This window comes from Bombyx mandarina, chromosome 08 (genome assembly GCF_030267445.1).
Source record: "Bombyx mandarina strain Sakado chromosome 08, ASM3026744v2".
Lineage (NCBI taxonomy): Eukaryota > Metazoa > Arthropoda > Insecta > Lepidoptera > Bombycidae > Bombyx > Bombyx mandarina.
In genome coordinates, this window is record NC_143215.1 from 7,082,128 (window position 1) to 7,104,718 (window position 22,591).

General features: G+C 36.5%; 1 protein-coding gene across 1 annotated transcript; it reads left to right on the top strand.

The window, feature by feature from the left end:
* Positions 1–18,014: 18,014 nt before the first annotated feature.
* LOC114252680 (uncharacterized) lies at positions 18,015–22,574 on the top strand. Its single transcript, XM_028187259.2, has 7 exons — positions 18,015–18,170; positions 18,256–18,366; positions 18,628–18,762; positions 20,131–20,277; positions 20,373–20,614; positions 21,113–21,230; positions 21,906–22,574. Coding segments are annotated over exons 1-7 (882 nt in total). The 5' UTR covers positions 18,015–18,168; the 3' UTR covers positions 22,033–22,574.
* Positions 22,575–22,591: the final 17 nt, after the last annotated feature.

Here is a 22,591-nt window from a genome sequence, read left to right on the forward strand (position 1 = left end):
TTATAATATCATTTTTTATGCGCACAATAGAAGTGTCACACGATATAAGTAATATCGTTATTCTGAAATTCACACCTACACCATGTGGGATGTTCATACAGAATCTGAACTTTAAATACCTCTTTACCTTAATTATTTTTGAAGGAATATTTCTTATAAAATATAGGAGATATTTTATAAGTGATATTTTCCCGAACGGCTTATTCGAAATAGTTAAACTTTAATTTATTTTCAAAATTATTTGCGTAGATAGGTGAACGTGGTCAGGGTTCATCTAGCGTAAAGTGGTTACCGGAGCACGTAAACATCACAACGTGAACGCTGCTGCCCACTTTGAGACATGAGGTCAAAGTCTCAATTGTAAACCGTAAAGGTTATGAAATCTTTTTTTTTTATTGCTCAGATGGGTGGACGAGCTCACAGCCCACCTGGTGTTAAGTGATTACTGGAGCCCATAGACATCAACAACGTAAATGCGCCACCCACCTTGAAATATAAGTTCTAAGATCTCAGTATAGTTACAACGGCTGCCCCACCCTTCAAACCGAAAGGTATTACTGCTTCACGGCAGAAACAGGCAGGGCGGTGGTACCCACCGGCGCGGACTCACAAGAGGTCCTACCACCAGTAATTACGCAAATTATAATTTTGCGGGTTTGATTTTTATTACACGATGCTATTCCTTCACCGTGGAAGTCAATCGTGAACATTTGTTGAGTACGTAATTCATTAGAAAAATTGGTACCCGCCTGGGATTCGAACACCGTTGCATCGCTCAACACGAATGCACCGGACGCATTATCCCTTAGGCTACGGCGACTTCAAAAAAAATCTTCTACAATTACCTTAAGTTTGAGATATTTAAACATAGAATTCTACGTAATGGAATATCTTTGGTCTTATGTGTCAAGGTATTTTGTGTCTAAAGCTTTACTTGACACTAATATGTACAGTTTTTATTGATAAAATGATTGATCCACTACAAAAATAAAAATAAATGTTACTAAAATAAAAACTCTGACTCCAGTATGTTTCGTACAAAAAACCCCAGGCGATACAATTAAATCTTATCATAATTCAGAAAGACAAATAACATCTAGTCTAACTTTATTCATCAAATGCAACAGAACGTTAGACTTCTGTCTAAAGCTTTACCTGACACTAATATGTACAGCTATCTATACTTAACATTATAAAGAGGAAAGATTTGTTTGTTTGTTTGTATTGAATAGGCTCCGAAACTACTGAACCGATTAGAAAAACTCTTTCACTATTTGGAAGCTACACCATTCCCGAGTGACATAGGCTATAATCTTTTTTGAAAAAAAGTAAGGATTCTTACTAAAACTCCAATAATATAACCCAAGGTGTAAAAAATTACCTAAAATAAAGAGGAAAGATTTGTTTGTTTGTATTGAATAGGCTCCGAAATTACTGAACAGATTTGAAAAATTCTTTCACTATTTGAAAGCTACACTATTCCCGAGTGACATAGGCTATAATCTTTTTTGAAAAAAATTAAGGTTTCTTACTAAAACTCCAATAATATAACCCAAGGTGTAAAAATTTTCCTAAAATATTCTTTACATCGCGTTTCCTGCAAAAACTATTGATAATAGAATAAAATAAACTACTACGACTTGTAGAACACATTATTATTTACAAAAAGTGTCGCGAAGGATATGTCTAACTATTATAGTTATGCCGCAATAAGTGTTATTTTATTTTTAAAAAAAAATAAAGTCAAATATCGTTTTTTGTTAAAGACTCGAGCGGAGCCATAGCGGGCCGCTAGTTATTGATAGAACGGATGTTTGATCCACTATAAAAATAAAAATAAATATTATTAAAATAACAACTCTAACTCCAAAATGTTTCGTATAAAAACCCCAGGCGATACAATTAAATATTATCTTAATTCAGAAAGACAAATAACATCTAGTCTAACTTCAACATCAAATGCAATACAACGTTAAACTTCGCGGAATAATAGAATATACAGAAAACATTGTATTCAATAATTAAAATTTTGTTTGAATTTTTAACACAAATATTAGTATATACTAAAATAAAATTAAAACTAATGTTTTATCAGTTGGCACCGACCCCTGCCACTGCTGATGTCCGTGAGCATTGGTCAAAACTCACCATCAAACGATCCTGTGATACAGTTACAACCAAACTGCTGCCTACTGATTCAAACTAGGGTCACCAGAACATCAACGTTCACAGTATTTATTATCCTGTAGCCGCTGTTGTGGGTGCTGGCTAAATAGAAGTGAAGTGAAGAAGTGCTGTGAGTGAGTGGCATTCAAATACACAAAACACATTTAAGTCCTATCCAAATTTTGGGACATATATGAGCGATTACCCAAATCCATACATACCATATCTTGTGACGTAAGTTTGAACTTTCAATAACATGGGTCCATTGGCACCTAGGCAAAAGATATGGAATGGATTACTTCGAAGAAAGAAACAGATTATCCACTCAGGTGTACTAGCATCACTCCTTGCAGTACTAAAGAAAAATAATTGGCAGTTAAGTAAAAAATAGATGAGGATTCTACTAGCAGGGACGGATGATAGGGGAGTAGTGGTTCGACAAAGGGTCGGTCTACACATATAAGGGTCGGGGGATTATGTATAAGGGTCTTATACATATTCCCCCTTGCCCAAGGTCTGCCTCGGGAGTGGTTTAGTAGGTGGGCCTATCGTTTTCGACCCGGCCTTTAAGATCTCCAACCACCGAGTCCCAATACTCCGCACGCCCTTGCGGACGCGCTAACCTCGTACGAAGTTTGGCCATCAGCCGGAAAAAAAGAGAGTCTTCTTTATATAACCTAATTACTTATAATATAATGCACTATTACTGGCATCAGTACATATCATCGAATAGAAGAAATACGATAAAAAATTGAATCCCGTAAACGACATCTTCAATATAACCTTACATACATACATTCAGGATCTTAACGATAATTAGATATTCGGATCGTCGATCTACCGAGCAAAGATTCTGTTCCGTGGAAGAACTTTGACGTTTTCCGAAGAAATTTTAAGACCACGTCCATCGAAACAAGGAATTGTTTTGCTTAAATACTCGATAAGTCTGTACCTACTCATAATCAATCAATCAATTATAAATAAAATATTGGAAATTGTTAGAGTCAGGAGCAAAATATGAATTGTAGTATATCTTTGTTTATGGCTCAAGGCTTAGCAGCGGTAGTTAAAAGGTCAAGTCAAATTTATGATACAAGAAAATACATTATGATATCCTCTTCGCGGGATTAATCTGTTTCAAGTGTTAACTATATAGTGAAATAGGTCAAGTCAGTAACTAAAACAGAGCAAATTTGCTGTTTTTTTTCAATTTGATTTACTTAATCTTTTGGTACTTTCTAAATTATTACCTAATATCGACACGATTGAATTTTCTCTCATCCGAGGATTGTACACATGTTGTTGCGGCCTTGTCTCGGTTTTCGCCCCAATGCGGTAAAAGTCCATCGTTTGCTCCAGAACAAAAAAGAAAAGTGTTTTGTCAAATGTTCGGAACTCTTTTTTGTCAGATTAATAATGATCGTACTTATGTAAATATTCCGTAATAATAGTTTCGATATTATAACGGAATGTTGTTGTGAATACCATTATACTTTATAGCCTACGGATAAAAGTATCAAATACTTTGAGTCCGACAAAGGACCGCTATCTAAATAAGCCAAGATAATAATAGATATTTTTTCTATATTACACACGGCAATCCTACCAACCACACGAAGTGGTGAACCACAACAGTTAATAAAATAAATTTAATTTAATTGAATAATACTCATTCTAAATTTAAAGTATTCTCGGTCTATTAAAACAGCATTTTTTAAAATAGCAATAGGAATTCAACAGAGTTACAAAAACAAACTTTTGAAATAATATTCTCATATGGTTAAACATTTTCATTTATTTTCTTTAACTAGTCTAGAGATTTCCCATTAAACAAATTAATAAACAAAACTTGCTTCATTAATGGTTTTTTCCCTGTCGTCACAGAAACTTTGTGATTAAAATCTCCTTGATGTTATATTCTTACAATGTTATATTAGCTATAACGTGACGCAATCAGAAAGTTTTATGAAACAGCAAAAAATATACTACAGTTTAAAAACCACAGTTTACATAAAAACCGTTGCGCTATATTTAATAGGAATTAATGTATATAGAAGTCAGTAATATAAAAGTCATCGTGGCCTAAAGAATAAGACGTCCGGTGCATTCGTGTTGAGCGATGCGCGGGTTTTCGAATCCCAGGCGGCTACAAATTTTTTAAATGAAATACCTATGTCCTCAACAAATGTTCACGATTGACTTCCACGGTGAAGGAATAACATCGTGTAATAAAAATCAAACCCGCAAATTACTAATTTGCATAATTACTGTTTTGAATTTAGATGTTTGGGACTGGAAAAAGGATAAGTTTTAGGACTCACTCTGTATTTCGTTGATGCACTATTATATTTTCTCACTGGCGAGAGTTATATGTGCTGATTGATCAACAAATCACAATTTTATTGTTTTTGCACCGGCACCGTGTTTTAGTTTTTTTTTACACACTTCGCGCCATTTTTATACGCGCATAGTTTTTCTTGTAGTGTCAACAGATGGCGTGGATAGGGGATTGAGGAAGGAATAAGGAAAAGGAAGTCCCAACATTTCCCCCCACTTGAAATCATTGGAGGATTTCAAAAGATTTTAATAAGATAATAAGCTGTGGTAACTAAGGTACCTAGTGAATTAGAGATAATAATATGGTAAGAATAAAGTAATAATTAAGATAAAAATAATAATTATGTGAATAAATAAACTATTATATTAAATTAGATAATAATATAAAGTAAATTATAAAGGTTACAAGTTTTCGTGAATTGGCAAAGGACACAACTTTGTAACTGGTCGGCGCAGCAGACCGTGAGCTGTTTGGACAGTGACAACCCGTACTACGCCATCAGAACCGGGATGAATTATGCTAATTCTGCCGATACGCCATTCCAACGGTGGAAGGTTTTTATCCACGATCATAACTATATCTCCCAGCTTAACGTTACCGTGTTGTTTAAACCATTTAGCGCGTTGCTGTAATGTATGAAGATAATCCAAATGCCAGACACGCCAAAAACGTTGAGTTAGCTTTTGTAACATCTGCCATCTAGAACGAACTGACATTTGTATATCAGCAAGGAGAGGCTCGGGTAAGCTCACTAGAGGGCTCCCTGTCAAGAAATGCCCAGGTGTCAATACGTCTACCTCGTTAGGGTCAGAAGATACCGAAATTAATGGTCGTGAATTGAGAATAGCTTCGATTTTGGTAAGAATTGTTGTTAGCTCTTCAAAGGTTAATATTTGACTTCCGATTACCCGTTTCAGGTGATACTTCATCGATTTTACCCCACTTTCAAATATACCTCCAAAATGACTTCCGGTTGGAGGGTTTAGTTTCCATTGGATTCCTCGGTTTATCAAAATAGACTCAACTTCAAGATTCTTACTTAGCATTAATTGATGCATCTCGCTAAGATAGCGTTTAGCACCCACGAAATTCGAACCACAGTCCGAAATAATAGTACTACATAAACCACGACGGGATACAAACCTATCTAGAGCAGCAATAAAGGCCGAGGTGGAGAGCTCAGTTACCAATTCAATGTGAATTGCCTTAACCGCTAGACAGACAAATATACAGGCATAAGTTTTATATGTTTTGGCATTTCGTCTGCGACTTTCTTTCACGATAAAAGGTCCTGCAAAGTCGACACCTATATTTTGAAAGCAACGAGCTGCTTGAACTCGGATAGAGGGAAGATCACCCATTACAGGTTGAAGGGGTATAGGATTTACTTTGAAACAGGTGACGCATTTTGAAAGCCGCGATCTAATAAGATTACGAATACCTAGGATCCAAAATTTTCTTTGAATTAAAGATTGTAACGCACGAGGTCCACAGTGTAGAAATAAACGATGGTAATAATCAATAATAATCAGAGAAAAATGGGAGGTTTTTGGCAACAATAACGGATTTATAGCTGATTGTGGCAAGTTTGCATTTTTTAATCGTCCCCCCACTCGTAACAGACCCCGTTGATCTAGAATTGGCGCTAACTTTATTATAGTGCGAGAACAAGATTTTCCACTTTTAATGGCACTAATTTCGCTAGCGAATGTAAGAGATTGAACATGTTTTACAATGGTAAAGAGAGAGTCTTCTAGTTCTGTAAAAGTTAAAAAAGATTTGATACGTTTTTCTGGCGGACGAGTTGCGTTTGCAATAAAACGTCGACACCAGGCAAAGATGCGTTGTAGCCTCAACAATGAAGAGTACTTCTCAATTAACTGAGTTAGAATACTATTGTTAGAAGATTCCAAAAGAACATGGCACAAGAAGCTGGATTTTACTTCGGCTAATTCCTTTAAATAAGGTAATTTTTCAGACACCGGCCATGTAGAAGAATTCGAGATTATCCATTTGGGTCCTGTCCACCAAGTGGAACAAGCCACAAGCTGAGAGCAGGTAAGACCACGACTGCAGTAATCTGCTGGATTATCATACGTTGGCACATGATACCAATTTTCGACAGACAAATTATCTAACAGCTTCACGACACGGTGTGCAACGAAAGTTTTAAGACGATGAGGTGCTGTTTGCAGCCATGATAGTACAGTCGAGCTATCAGTGAATGCCCATATCTTTGAAATTGTTATGTTTGAGGTTTGAGTTTCATTTAGTAAATTACTAATATGCTTCAATATTTTTGCTAGTAATACAGCACTACATAGCTCCAATCGGTTGACAGTAAGAACTTTTAATGGAGCTACTTTAGATTTTGCAATAAGCAAGTGAGATGTAATTTCAGTGTCGGTAGTGATACGTAAGTACACAGAACAACCATAAGCCTTGGTAGATCCATCACAAAAACCTACAAGTTCGTATGATTTTGAATGAGGAAGTACAATTAGTCGAGGAATTTTAATATCCTTCAGATAGTGAAACTCAGATGTAAATAGATGCCACTGAGACAACATATCTGACGGTACAGTTTCATCCCAGTCAAGCTGAAGGCGCCATAGTTCTTGTAAGGTAAGCTTAGCTATTAGAACCATTGGGGCCAACCATCCGAGTGGATCATAAATTCTGGCGACGTTTGATAGAATAGCACGTTTTGTATTCCCTGGAGCGAGTTCTGATAAAGCATAAGTGAAGTTATCATCAGCTGGATCCCATTGGACTCCAAGAATCTTGATACTTTGTTTTTGTTTTTCATCACAAAATGTTTTTGGAACTTGACAATGTTCCGTTGGTATCTGGGTGAGGAATTCGGGTGAGTTGCTACTCCATTTACGTAATTCGAACTTAGCACGCGCTAACATTTGTATTAACTCTTCTCTATGTTTCAGTGCAGTTTCAATACATGTAGCACCAACGGTGATGTCATCCATGAAAGTATCATGACGAAGACTAGCAGCAGCTAAGGGCCACTCTTTTTCGTAGTCAGAGGCTAATTGATGCAGAGTACGTATTGCCAGATAAGGGGAACTCGTAACCCCGTAGGTTACCGTTTTCAGCTCATACTCAGTTACAGGATCAGAAGGAGAATCGCGCCAAAGTATATGCTGCCATCTTCGGTCTTCTGGCCTGAGTTCGATGTTTCGATACATCTTACTGATGTCGGCAGTAAAAACAACAGCATGCAACCGAAATTTTGTAAGTATATCTCCTATATCGTTTTGAAGTTTTGGACCAGTATATACAAGATCGTTAAGAGATTTGCCATTGGTAGTTTTGGCGCTAGCATCGAATACAACCCTAAGTTTAGTCGTTGTACTTTCCGGGCGAATGACACAATGATGAGGAATTATATACTGTCCGATTTTTTTCGAGTCACCGCTAAGCTCCATATGCCCTAACAACTTGTATTCGCGCATAAAGGCGGTGTACTCTTTTTTCAACTCTAAGTTTCGATCAAGGCGTCGTTCTAGGTTAACGAGCCGAGAGAAAGATTGGTTGAAAGAATCGCCTAGTTGACTGATAGGTTCTTTGAGAAGCATAGGTACAACATATCTGCCGTCGGGATTACGATACGTTAGATTTGAGTACATTTGTTCACATTTAATATCTTCAGGGTTTAAAATAACCTGATTTGGAGGTTCTTCGATCTCCCAGAATCGCTTGAGTCCCTCGTCCAGAGAACGTGTGGATGCTAAGAGAGAAGATATTGTTGGCGGAGGTAAATGGTTTGTATCAATTTTACCGGTAATGACCCAACCAAATACGCTGTGTAAAGCTACCGGTAGATCATGACTGGGCTGAACGCGTTGACCGTCATAAATACTATGGAACAGTTCTGCGCCGAGTAGTAAATCTACATTTGATGGTTTATCAAAATTCTCATCAGCGAGGACCAGATGTTTAAAAGATTCACGAAGATTACTAGGTAAGTTTGTAGCAGGCATTTTACTCGTTATAGTATTTACTACGATAGGATTAATGTTGAAATGAGGATTTTCTGAAGTACGAGAAAGTACAGTGCAAGAAGTAACTCCAGTCACGTGATGTACAGCATTTTGACCTAGACCAACTACGGTTAATGGACAGCGACGTAATGGTAAGCCCAAACGTTGACAACATGACTTGGTAATGAAACAATCTTGAGCACCACTATCAATCAACGCACGTACAAGAAATGATTGATTAGTACTGCGAAGATGACGAACGCGAACTACACAAGTACCCAAAAGAACCACCGAGCGACTGTAGCCCACATACGCATTAGTGGAGGCTGCAGTGCTAGATTCGAAGGTGGGATTACGCGTGATCTCGTCCGGGCGTACGTCAACTGTGACCATGCCACTCACAGCTGTATTGACCTCATGGAGAAGCGTATGATGTCGTTGTCCGCAAGTAGAACAATTTAATTTTGAATAACATTTGTTAATGTTATGATTTTGGCGTAAACAGTTTTTACATAAAGATTTTGATGTCACTAAATTAAGCCGGTCTTGTATGCCTAAAGCTTGAAATTTAGGACACTTATATAGATTATGTTGTTGTTCACAACAGCTACACGGTGCGCCGGTGTTGACACTTGAAGATATATTTGAATTAACGGGCAATGATGTTGATTTCAAATAAAGTTTTTTAGAAAAACATTCATTGCGAGGTGCACTCTTATAATTTGTGAGTTGTTTATTAGTTTGTTGTATACGTACAACAGATGACGAGCTTGGTTCACTAACCTCTAGTATTTTAACATAGTTTTGTAAAAAAGTTAGTAAGTCGTTTATAGTAGGTAGGTTATTTGAATTTTCCTGTAACTGTGATTCAAATCTTTTACGAGTGTCACTGTCTAAAGTACGGGACGCCAAATAGAATAATATAAATTCACCAAGATTGGGAATGTTTATTGCCTTGAGGGCATTGACACTTTCATATAATAAATTATTTAATGTCAATAAATCATTAATGTTAGAACTTTTCAATTGCTGAAATTGTATAATTTTGTCTAAATAAGATGTAGCTAATAACCTTTTATTTTCAAATCGACCCACTAGTGCGTCGAAAACTATTTGATAATTATCAGATGTAACAGGTACCCCTTTGGCAATCGATAAAGCAGCACCCGATAGACACGATATTAAATAATGAAATTTCTCAATTGCTGTAATATTTTCATTCTCGTGTACAAGCGACGTAAATGTATCATAAAAAGTCCGCCATTGCTCCAACGGCTGACCAAACGGCTTGGGTGAGACGTAATGCGACGCGGGTGCGCCGGCGTTGCCGGGGTCGGCGTTAGACGCTTCCGATATCGCGTAATACATGTCGTCAAATGCCTTAACAACTTGCATATCGATTTTGTCTTTAGGATTAATTTCAAGTTTTAACGCATTTATTTGATTAGTTAGATCTAAATATTCTTGCCGTAAAACATCTAGACGTTTGTATCGAACATTGAATTGAGATAATTTTGACGAATCTGATGCAATTTGTTGTGATAAGTTATAAAGTATTTGTATGTCCTTAAAAACATATTCACGCTGACTTGTTAGGAGTTTTAATTTGAGTTCTGACATTATAGAATACGTAAATTATAGTAACAATACAAATTTTAATATAATTTGAATCTGAATACAAAAAATATGTTTCAAATGAATGCTATTTTTACAACCGATAAATTTTTTGAACTACCTACGTCACTCGAGATTTATAAAAAATATATTGTTATTTTATGCTTTAAATAGTAAAATAATATTATAAATTATAGTTATATTGTTATTAGGATAAGATTAAAGCGAAATGAAATGTAGAACTAGAGTTTTCTAACGAATATGCCCCTAGTTACCATAGGTTATCCGGCTCGAAGGACCACTAAATATGTTTTGAATTTAGATGTTTGGGACTGGAAAAAGGATAAGTTTTAGGACTCACTCTGTATTTCGTTGATGCACTATTATATTTTCTCACTGGCGAGAGTTATATGTGCTGATTGATCAACAAATCACAATTTTATTGTTTTTGCACCGGCACCGTGTTTTAGTTTTTTTTTACACACTTCGCGCCATTTTTATACGCGCATAGTTTTTCTTGTAGTGTCAACAGATGGCGTGGATAGGGGATTGAGGAAGGAATAAGGAAAAGGAAGTCCCAACAATTACTGGTGGTAGGACGTAGGACCTCTCCTGAGTCCGTCCGGCTAGGTACCACCACCCTGCCTATTTCTGTCGTGAAGCAGTAATGCGTTTTGGTTTTAAGGGTAGTGCAGCCGTTGCACTAAAGGATTAAGACTTAGAAGTCATGTCTCAACGTGGGTGTACGACATTTATATTGTTAACTCCTTGATGGCCTTAAGTGGTTAACGGTGAACGCCTAATATCAGGAAGGCCATGAGTTCGTTCATCCGTCTAAAAATAATAATAAAAATTATAAGAAATATGTATAGAAAGGAATATATTTTTTTATCATACATTGTTATAACTAAGCAATATAAAAACAGTAATTGATTAAAAAAATAAATATTTTCAAATTTGAATGTCTACACATTTTTGGCTCAAACTGAGAATAAAATTTAAAATGAAAAAAAATTAAAGGAGCTCCCATATAATAAGTGCATACAAAAAGTAAAAACAAAAAGCTCAATATTTTTAAGCGCACTCTAGTTGAGAACTATTGTATAGGGTATAAAACAAAGGATAAAGGGTGGGCGAGTCACATAAATGCAACACTAGCTTCCCATTGCGCTAATGTGTCTGCCATGTTGCTCAGCGTGCCGTCTATAGTTGATCATTTCGGTCACTTAACTGCCAATAACACTGAAGGATTACTACAGGGTACAACAATCACGAAGTTTGTTTTCGTTGTATAAGAAATAAACCATCAATCAGACGTTACAAGAACCGTTAAGTGTATCAGTAGTGGTTATTTTTTACCTTTACGCTTTAATCTTACGAAAATAATCTCCGTACCTCATTTAGACCTCATGTGTTTAGAAAAAAAACAATAATGATTTAAAATAGTATAATCGGATAAAGATTTGTTTCGTTAAACCTATTTATCTACTTATAACCTATATACCTACAAGTTAAACTACATACATTCACATAGATATATTAAGAGTGCTATTACAATAAAATATTATTCAGATTCATTTTCAAAATACTTTAAAAACTATATTTGTAGTTTTTATATCTTATTGCAGTCAACGGCTTTATTTAAAGAATTGTTTAAAAATAAAATAGGTTTAATTAGATATTTTATTCGGTATCGCGAGTCGTAAACATAATTAAAACTGTGTTCACGGCTTAAGATCGCATTAGTATTTTTAATGTTATTGTTTTCGACCCTTCGAATGTTTTACAGTTTTTGTGACAAAACATAACGTGAACTTTGATGGCAGTCAACACTATAATAATCACAAATACCGAGCATCTTAGTCGTGCGTGATCACGAAAACTGTTCAGTAAAAACAGTTTTCATGTATTTTTGGGAAGTTTATTTTTTATTTTTTTATTGCTTAAATGGGTGGACGAGCTCACAGCCCACCTGGCGTTAAGTGGTAACTGCAGCCCATAGACATCTACAACGTAAATGCGCCACCCACCTTGAGATATAAATTCTAAGATCTCAGTATAGTTAAAACGGCTGCCCCACCCTTCAAACCGAAACGCATTATTGCTTCACGGCAGAAATAGGCAGGGTGGTGGTACCTACCCGCGCGGACTCACAAGAGGTCCTACCACCAGTAAAGGTAGGATAAACAGTAGACCTTCGTGGTTATATCTTTTTAATCTTGGCATGTCATTCATAAGGTTCATATTGGAAAAAAAATCCAATCTGAACTATACTGGTAACGGACTCTATGGCGAGAACACGAGGAGCAAAGTAGTGTGAATTGATTTATTAAATTAGTTTAGTGTGTTTTCAGGCTTAACGTGTAACAATGGTGATTTATTAACCGATTAGCATCTATGAAAATGCAAAAGTATTGAAAAAAGAAACAAAGTCGCTGGACATGACTTCTCGGGTTTCATTAAAAAGTACACTGAATTCTAAACAAACTCTCACTGCTTAACTGACAATGATACCTTTTCATTTCATCTCATCGTATCGCCTCATTCAATTTTCATCCACATCATTTTTCATATAACTGAATAGACTACTACTACTATTGCGCTGGCGCTATGACCTCGAAGTGGGTCTTGGCCCCGGACAATAAACTTCGCCATTGATCCCGGCGCTGTGCAACACCTTCTTAGTCCGACACTTGGAGCTCACGTAAATTTCGCTAGCCCTCACGGCGTATAGGGAGCGTCCCCGGGATGGCGGATGGGGGAGTGGTCGCTAGTACCTACAGCCTAATTAGTTGCCGGCTAAGTCCGATGCACTCGCTGACCAAAGTAGGGTATGGTCCTCCTGCATTGTGGTGGTTATGGGGCTGACAACTCCTTCATGTAAAAAAACCTTTTGTTACAAAACCGATAAGAAATTATAGCTAAATATGAAGATATTCGATCACTATTGTTGATCGAAATATTTTTACAATAATGTAATATTTTTATAAGCTCGACAATGGCAGCAATGGCATCCCAAGAAGCCATTTTCCATACCGATAAAAGAAGAATCGTACCTACTAACAAAATGCTATGAAATTTTACACGTAAAATTTCAAACTATTTTTTTTGATCTTGTATATTTAAAATAACTCCTCTTTTTCCCTAAATAATATCTCTCTTGCTAAATAATATTAGCCCTGTATTAAATTTATGAACATTTACTACTAATTACTGTTAACTTTGAAATGGAATCGAATAATATGAACTAAAATCAAGTAAACAAACCGTTCATTAAAATTTCACGATTGTTGAAAGATTGTTCTATTCTATATCTAATTATATCTATATTTTACGGACTTCCATGGACTTTTTGTGGCATTGGTGTTGTGTTCTCTGTTAGCTCCCATAACTTTAACTTTACGCTAAGATAATATTTTTTACCTTCCTATTTCTAGTAATCCTGAGGGGGGTTACATTAGTTTTACTGAACGTTTACGTCATGATAATCGCCTTATTGTTGCCGCCATTGACTACTTTCCGAATCCTAATCACGCAGGAGCTAGTCACCGTCGACGACCGTCATGCGTGAATATTTCGTGAACTTCAGAAGGGTTCAAAGTTGTAAGTTACTAAAGCGCATAAACATCAACATGAATGTTCACCTTCCTTAACTTACTTTATATCTTGCATAAATTAAATTGAAACAACGCTTAAAAAATATTCTATGCCGATGAACGGGGTCATGGCTCATCTGGTGTTGTATTTACCGGAACCCAGACATCAGTTAACAATGCGACAATCCTATCTCGAGACACGAGTTCTAAATAAATAATTTCTAAATAATAGTAATACAGTATCACAGCTGTCCCATCCTTCAAACCACACGTATTTACGGATCCATCAGATCTAATAACATTTGCATTAGACAGACGCCTTCAGCTCTAAAGCTAGGCTCAGGCTTAGGGACCCCGGTAACCCAAAAGTGCAGTCTAACCCATGCATCAGCCCGCTGGCATACCCGATCCTATGGACCGAATGGTAAATATTCTACGTCGCTGTAAGCACGTCATTACGGGTCCTCCCAATCCACTAACGGTGCTTTTAGGTACCCCAAGCACCAGTCACCGTCCTCACCGAGCCCGTCACTTACGACGAAGAGCTCGACGAGTAATTTAACCCATAGACACAGCCCACTGAGTTTCTCGCCGGATCTTCTCAGTGGGTCGCGTTTCCGTTCCGGTGGTAGATTCTGCGAAGCACTGCTCTTGCTAGAACCAGTGTAAGCAACACTCCCAACTTAAGCCCCGTGAGCTCACCCACTCGCCTGGTTACGCTGACATAGCCTCTCAATGCTATCAGCTTAGGTAGGATATAAAAAAAAGTCCGCTGCGTTTCTCGTCGGGTCTTCTCAGCGGGTCGCGATTTCAATTCGGTAGTAGATTAATTCGTGAAGCAGCTGCTCTTGAATTGTTAGGTCTCCTTTGGAGGCGCTCGGGCAGCTTTTAGCAAATCCCACCCCTCCTGGCTGAGCCTTTGCTTGCCTACCTATCCTGGTGCAACTGGAAAGGCCTCCGAACCACCGGGAATCCCTCATTCATCAAAAAGGACGTCCCCCTGCCCGGTGGACCGATGACTTGCGGCGATATGCTGGGAATGATTGGATGCGGAAGGCGGAGGATCGTTCATTATGGCGGTCTATGGGAGAGTCCTACATCCAGCAGTGGAGATACAGGCTGATGATGATGATAAAAAAATTAACGTCTAGGACAAGAATATGTATATCCCCCCGATGAAGGTGAAGGTCAAGGGGCGACCTGAGGGAGTTGCCGCTGCCTGGCGCGCTATCAGCATTCCAGCGTGCTGCCAAGGAGAAATAATAAAAGAGCAACCGGTTGGCGATGCATCGCGTTCCGACTCGACAGGCTGGTTCTAGTCCACCGGGGTATTCCGAGACATCAGCGACACCGTCAGGGCGGCCCGACGGGCTGCTGTACCGAGACGGCCGACGTTTCAGAACCTTCGATTCTCCGTGAAGGCTTCGTCAGCAAGACGACCTTGGGGTGAGCTGCGCTGTCTGGCTGACCGCGGTAACGCCCTTCCCTCATCCGGGTTCTGACCTCGGAGGGGATCGGACGCTTGGGCGTAAAATGCAGGGGAGTCGTTTAGTGGGTAAAATCCTGAAAACATCCTTGGGCAAGCGGTTCGCAGTCGCGGATCACCACATGCCCCACGGGAAAAAAAAAGGTCAATAATATATATCGACGCTTGAAAGGCAAACGTGACTAAGCGACAATGCGTTAACTTTACAGTAGACTAATTTAAAGTAGAAATACCTGAAAAAAATATATTTTAACGAATCTAGCTGTAGGATTGAAATGATTTTAATAGACCTAGAAATATATTTTTTTGCGTATCGAATATGGTTACTGAATATGTATAAAGCAGTTATTGTCGCTTAGTCACGTTTGCTTTTCAAGCTTCGATATGTATATAGGCTATATAGGCATTAAAGTATATATATTTTATCATAAAGTGAACTTTCACTGCTTAAACCTGAGGATACAATAAATCGACTACCTAAATACAATAATTATCACAACCTCACTCCTTGCGTTTCCGTTATAAAGTCTATATTTTGTGACTCTTTTTTTTATGACCTGATAACATAGACCTTTAGGTCATATATTATTTGGAAAATGTTCATTAATTTGGGATTTGTGACTCTGTGACAAACAAGTCACAAGCTACATTTATACATGGAGTTAATATTTACTTTTAAAGAACATGAGATAATGAGATGGACGAATACAGGTACCTCTGTAAAATGTAAAATGTGTAAAATGGGGTGATTAGGGAATTGAGAGGTGATTGGGGAAAAAACCAAGAAAATCTTTCGACACTCAATATTAGTTTTATGTTCGATGCAAAATCTTCCATTTTTTGTAGTTTAATAGTAGAATGTTGAAAGTTCACAAGACAACTCAGAATATGCATGATAATAGCTGCTAACTTATAAAAAATCGCGTTTCAAATTAAGTTCCTGTGGTGGTAATTATTTTAGTGCTAGAAATTTTGCTATCTTTTATTTATTTGATAGTGTCTGAACCATCATATATATTAAAGGTAAGTCTCAGTTGTTATTGGTTTTAATGTTTTTGATAAAATAAAAATACATGTAAAAATCTGTGGTTTTGGGGGATATTGGGGACGTCTCAGGTACAAATAACGAAAAAGGAGTCCATTGGGATGAGAATAAGTGAAGTGGAAACGACCTAAGTATAAATAGGTACAGGTTTGTAGGGTTGTCTATGTAGTTATAACAATATTTTTTAAATTTGTTGGTAAGAGTCTGGTTTATTCATGATGTTTTTGTCTAGAACTTTTATTCAAAATTATCAATGTGTTATTTTATTATTTGGCAAATATTTATATTATCAGTTATGTATTGTTTTCTATTTTTAGATATGCCTCGCGTGTACGTATCAAAGAGTGCAAATCCTTAGAAGAGATATGGTCCCTTAATATTAAAAACAGCAATAGAAAACCTATGAAATTGGATATAAGTCTTTAGTTGAAATAGCTAATTAAGCAAAGCAATTTAAGCAAAAGTAAGTCGGTTTTGCATAGACATGTAAACAAGAACTATGAAATCTCAAGGTGGACAAAAACGTGTAAGTAATACATAATAAAATATATTAATATTTGTTCAGAGTTGGGGTATCCACCTGATTAATTCATGGAATAACGGACACACCTAATCTCTTAACCCAGATAAAAATATCAGCCCCTAAGTACTTCCTAAGAACGAAGAAATATAAACCGCTTATAAGAAAGCCCGCTCGTTCAAATTTAGGTGCTTACTCTCCCTTAAATAGATTCCTTTGGGACTACAATAATGTCCACGTTAGCGCGGTCCCCATCAATGTTCATTCGGAGTTGTCCGATTGTGCTGAACTAATTTTAAATGATGAAATAGATGTTTTTTCTAATTGTCTTACAACTTCAAAAATCTGTCGCAGATAATTTCCCAAGCGAATATAAATTAATCATAAGTAATTAAATGTAATCAAGTTTTACTTATATTTTTTATTTTTGTTGTCAATGCATTATCGATTGCACCTATAATTCATGCCATCTGCCGTGTACTTTTGTCAGTTTTTCAATGTTTTTATTGATGATCACTTTGTTATTGCAACTAAATAAAATAATTGATTAAAATCAAGGAGTGCCAGCCCTAGCTAATTTCTGGGTAAATAGGGATGACACCTATTTTTGCTTTTTTAGCTTAAACTGGAATGCTAATTGCATAGCTTTAAATTGGATAACAAAGATACCTCCAAGACTCAATCATTTTGATCCTGATATAGCATTTTAAACATCAACAACTACCTTAAAATTGTTTATCAAGTTGGAATTTGTCCCTAATCACCCCGTTTTACCGGTACATACTGTTCTATGGATTTTTCGATAATTTCTACAGGACTTTTTGGCGGGAACGCGAGGAGTGAAGTTGTGTGATTAGTTTTATTTTGTCTATTTAGTGTTTTTTCGGGTTTAAATGTGTAATAATTGTGGTTTATTAACTGTTTAATATCTTTCATTTTCCCTCATAATATAAATGAGGGAAAATAAAAGAAAGCCGCTGGACGTAACTTCTCGGGATCCTCCAAAAAGTCCACTGAAAAAATCTTAGTAAATGACCACCATTTTACTGAGATTATATTTCATCCCATATCATCTCATTTCATTTCATTTAATTTCATCCCAGTTGATTAATGTCTCAAATTAATCATCTTCATTTCATTTCACTTCATAATATCATTTTTCATAAAAATATGAATATAAATTAAAGTAAGACATGTCTTAAAGGTCTCAGTTACCAGGTCATAAAATCCCTTAAAAACTAAATAATTTCTACATAATCTGTAATTGACAACTGATCTGTATTAACATAGATAATATCTATGAACTGATCGTGGTCGGCGAATGACGCTATCGAATTTCGAAGACGACATTGTTTTACAAGGTTTTACATTCATGAAACGTAAATAAAAACATAGTAGGTTGAAAATGTAAGTGTTTACTCAACTTATTCTATGAAAATTCTACTATTGTACATTTAGAGAGGCCCGTTAACATGTTTCATTTCAATACCAGGGCTAGAAATAAATCACCTTTGCCTGCAGCTGAGAAAGAGAAAAAGAAACCCAAAGAAAGCAAGAAAAAGAAAGGTGACTCAGGCTCCAGCAGCAGTGATAGTAGTGGAAGGTACCCCAACTAATGTATTATTAAGATTTGTAACACAATTCTTTAGAGGTTATGTTAAAAGCGGGCTTTCTTTCGTCAACGGAAGTTATAATAAGAAATAGTCAACTTACACTACTAGAAAAACCAAATAGAAACAAAAAACCCACGCAAATTGTTAATATATTGCTGAAGTGACTATTGGTACAAAATAAATAATGAAAGTACATAAGCCTTATCCTGGGAGTTACTTTCTCAACCAATATAATTTAAATCTATTTTCAGTTCATCAAGTAGTTCTTCAAGGTCATCCTCTCGGTCATCATCCAGTAGCTCAGGAAGTTCATCACGTTCATCTTCATCATCCAGCTCATCTAGCAGTAGCAGCAGTAACAATGGCCGTTCAAGGCCTAAGAAAAAGTAAGCTTAAAATTATAAGATAGGGATTAATATAACTTAAAATAATCTGCAATTTCTTAAGCCAAAGCTAAGTTTTTATTCAGTACTAGCTGACCTGGCAGACTTTGTAGACCTAAACTTTTGTAAAAAATAAACTTAAAACAAACAAAAGGAATCCGTCCTATGGGGGATATATCAAAGGAAAAACAAAATTGTTATTTTTATTTAATTCTGAGCCTTTTCATATTTATCTTCCTTTTAAACCTTCTCTGGACTCCCACAAATAATTCAAGACCAAAATTAGCCAAATCGGTCCAACTGTTCTCGAGTTTTAGCGAGACTAACGAAGAGCAATTCATTATAGATGTTCATAGTTTGTTAAATTTTGATAATATTATGGGAGGCATCCATACAATCCTGCAATAAGGTTGAAGATCAGATAGATCTTCAATAAGTTACAGTATATACTGAGTAGACCATCAAAATGTAGAGCAAATCAGGTTTTTAGAAAAAGCCTTCTGCTATATATGTTAGCTAAATATGTTATGATACATTCTATACTGAAGGAATAGGGCGTAGTTATAGTTCTTCAATCTCATGTTTCGAGGTGAATGACTGCATCAATATTGTGATATCTATGGGTTCCATTAACACTAGATGGCCACAATCCTATCCACATCTAATGGAAAAAAAATTGCACTGGTAGGCTTGTTATTAAAACAATCAATAACAATATTGAGCAGTAGGTATTTAAACAGTACTTAATTTAACTAAAACAATATTTAATTTTCTATAATTTAGTAGAAATCTGAAAGTGATTACTCCTAAGCCCATAATAGGTCTTCTTTTTTCTACAATATCATATCTGATTCAGGAAATATAACATTCATGTAATAACCTGATATATATAGTTTTCTTTATAACGCAGGGACGGAAAGCCACCAGTAAATTATTAATTTATTTCATGATAATTACAGTACTGATTAAAAGACAAAAAAATACAATCAATTATATTTGATATAATTGATTGTATTTTTTAGCCTATTTCTGCCGTGAAGCAGTAATGCGTTTCGGTTTGAAGGGTGGGGCAGCCGTTGTGACTATACTGAGACCTTAGAACTATATCTCAAGGTGTGTGGCGCATTTACGTTGTAGATGTCTATGGGCTCCAGTAACCACTTAACATCAGGTGGGCTGTGAGCTCGTCCACACAGCTAAGCAATAAAAAAAAAAAAAAAAAAATCAAAATTGAAACACTATTTGATAAAATAATAATTTGAAGTCAATGGAATTGATCAAAGCTTTTAAAATGTATAATTTCTTTTTTATTGTTTGGACGTCATGCATGTTAAGATTGCTAACCTGACCATACATTTTCTTTCTTTTTAGAACTATTTCACCAAACAAGAGTCCACTTAAAGATCGTCGTGATGCTGATCGGGAGAAGATTAGAGATAGATCACCAACAGGAGACAAAAAAAAATCTGTGTTACCTTTATCAAATGACAAAGCTAAAATTAAGGAAAAACAGGAACGGTACAAAACAGTTATTATTTTTAAATTATAGCCTTAATACGCCATATTATGGCCCCTGGTAAAATAATAATAAGAATTTCTTTTTTTCTCTTCAGATCTCCAGGACGTAAGAAGCGAGAACGTTCACCACCACCAAGACCAACTCGTATCCACATTGGACGACTGACTTTAAATGTAACGCGTGATCACATCCATGAAATATTTTCGACATATGGTACTGTGAAATCAATTGAGTTTCCTATGGACCGACTTCACCCACATAATGGAAGAGGATACGCATATGTTGAGTTTAATAATGCTGATGAAGCAGAAAATGCTATGAAGCACATGGACGGGGGTAACCAACTTAACTTATCTTTTAACTTAAGTTAATATTTTTCTCCCTGTAGGGAAGTTTTATATTAGGTATGTGTTGGGGATGCACTGGAACAAATTCTCTATTTTATGTCTGCAAATTCAAATCTTTACCATGGAGCTTTTGTTGATTTTAATTCTTTGTTGGTCACCAAAAAAATTCAGTCTGACTTGCACAAACCGGTAAAGATGTGACGAAAATTAGCATGGCATGGTCGCAAACGGACTACATGGCGGCAGGAGATAACAAATGTCTCCCAGATTCTAGACCTTGGCCAAAGAGGGTGACTAGGGGCTGATAAAGTATTTTCACTAAACGCAGAAAATTCTCGTCGAATTCTCTTTTTATAGGCACGGCTCTGCTTTTAGCAGAGTTCAGTTCTATGCGCCACTTACGGAATCACTAAACTAGATACCTGTTGCGGCTTAGAGGTTTTTCGCGAAGGACTTGTTTCTACATTAGGCAATTTTTCTATATTAGGTCAGATCGACGGACAAGAGATAACGGCGGCGCCTGTGCTGGTTCCGTCACGACCGCGCAGATCATCGCCTCGACCGCTACCACCTCGACATGGACCTCGCCGTCATTCCCCACCGAGGTACAATTTATACTAGTTAACCAGCTCATGGCGATATTATGCGGTTATTGAAGCACATCGAAATATCACGACACAAATGCATTTTTTCAGTTTGACATACGAGATCGAAGTCTCAATTACATTCGTCTATTGGCTATTCTATCTTTCAAAACGGAAATTCGTAATTGCGTTTCAATGTATATAATAATACCACAACTTGTTTTTCCGAAAGGTTGCCTTAAATCATTTTAATCCTCAGTCATATTTGTTATGTGTTTGATGATTAAGTATTTGTGTAGTTGTAATATTTAATAAAACTAGACAGCACCATCAAAGTAAATGTGACGCGGCGCGCAAGCTTTTTTACTGAATTTTTATATACCTATTCTGCAATAGCCTGTAAATAGCAAGAGCACGGCTGTTTTTTTTTTACTAGTACGAAACATCGAAGGATGCAAGACTGGTTTTCTGCAACTTTACAGGATGGCCATTTCAGTAGAGTAATCATAATAGAAGATGAATTAAAAATATCGACCTGTTAATACCAGATAAAGATAAATGTTGCTTAAACCAAATAACCTTTCGATCCTCGATGTTCTTTTCAAAACGGAGAGGTTTTAAATTAAAACTAGGAAGGGCACATCTACGAAACAATAAAGTTGTGTGTTGTGTAACAATAATGTATGTTGGCTGTAGGTATCGCCGACGCAGTCCTCCGGTCCGCCGTCGTTCACCGCCGCGCCGGCGCCGCTCTCGGTCCCGGTCACCGCGCCCCGCCACCCGCCGACGCCGCTCCAGGTCTTCTTCATCCTCTTCACGATAGGACACAACTTTCATACACACACAATCTTAACACTCGATCATTGCACATACACACACTCAGACATATTACTGAATTTTAAAACACCTTAACGTATTAATTTCGCTTTTATTTTGTTCAGTTTATAATTCCTCATACTTTGAATACCCTATCAAGTTTTCGTAATGACCTAACTCTATCCTAAAACATAAAATGTATAAACATAGTTGTTTACACATTTCCCTATCGTAAAGTATCAGGAGTACCACAAAATGTTATCATTTTGTCTAAAAATTAAAGGCAAACACACAAAAGTAATGTCTCTCAAGTATCAGGTAAGTACTAATTCATGAGAAAACTAATAATACATTTTAGGGATGTGTTGATAACGGGTAAGTATTAAAGTTGCATGTACATTTATTTAAAGTCTGATAAACAATTTGTTATGAAAGTTTAAAAATGGAACTGAGTGCGAGATTTGGTGCAGATAAACTGTAGACTAAGTGGTGTGATGAATTTGTAAAGGACATATTTGCCTCTGTTAATAAATTGTAACAATAAACTAATTATTTGCTTTCATTAA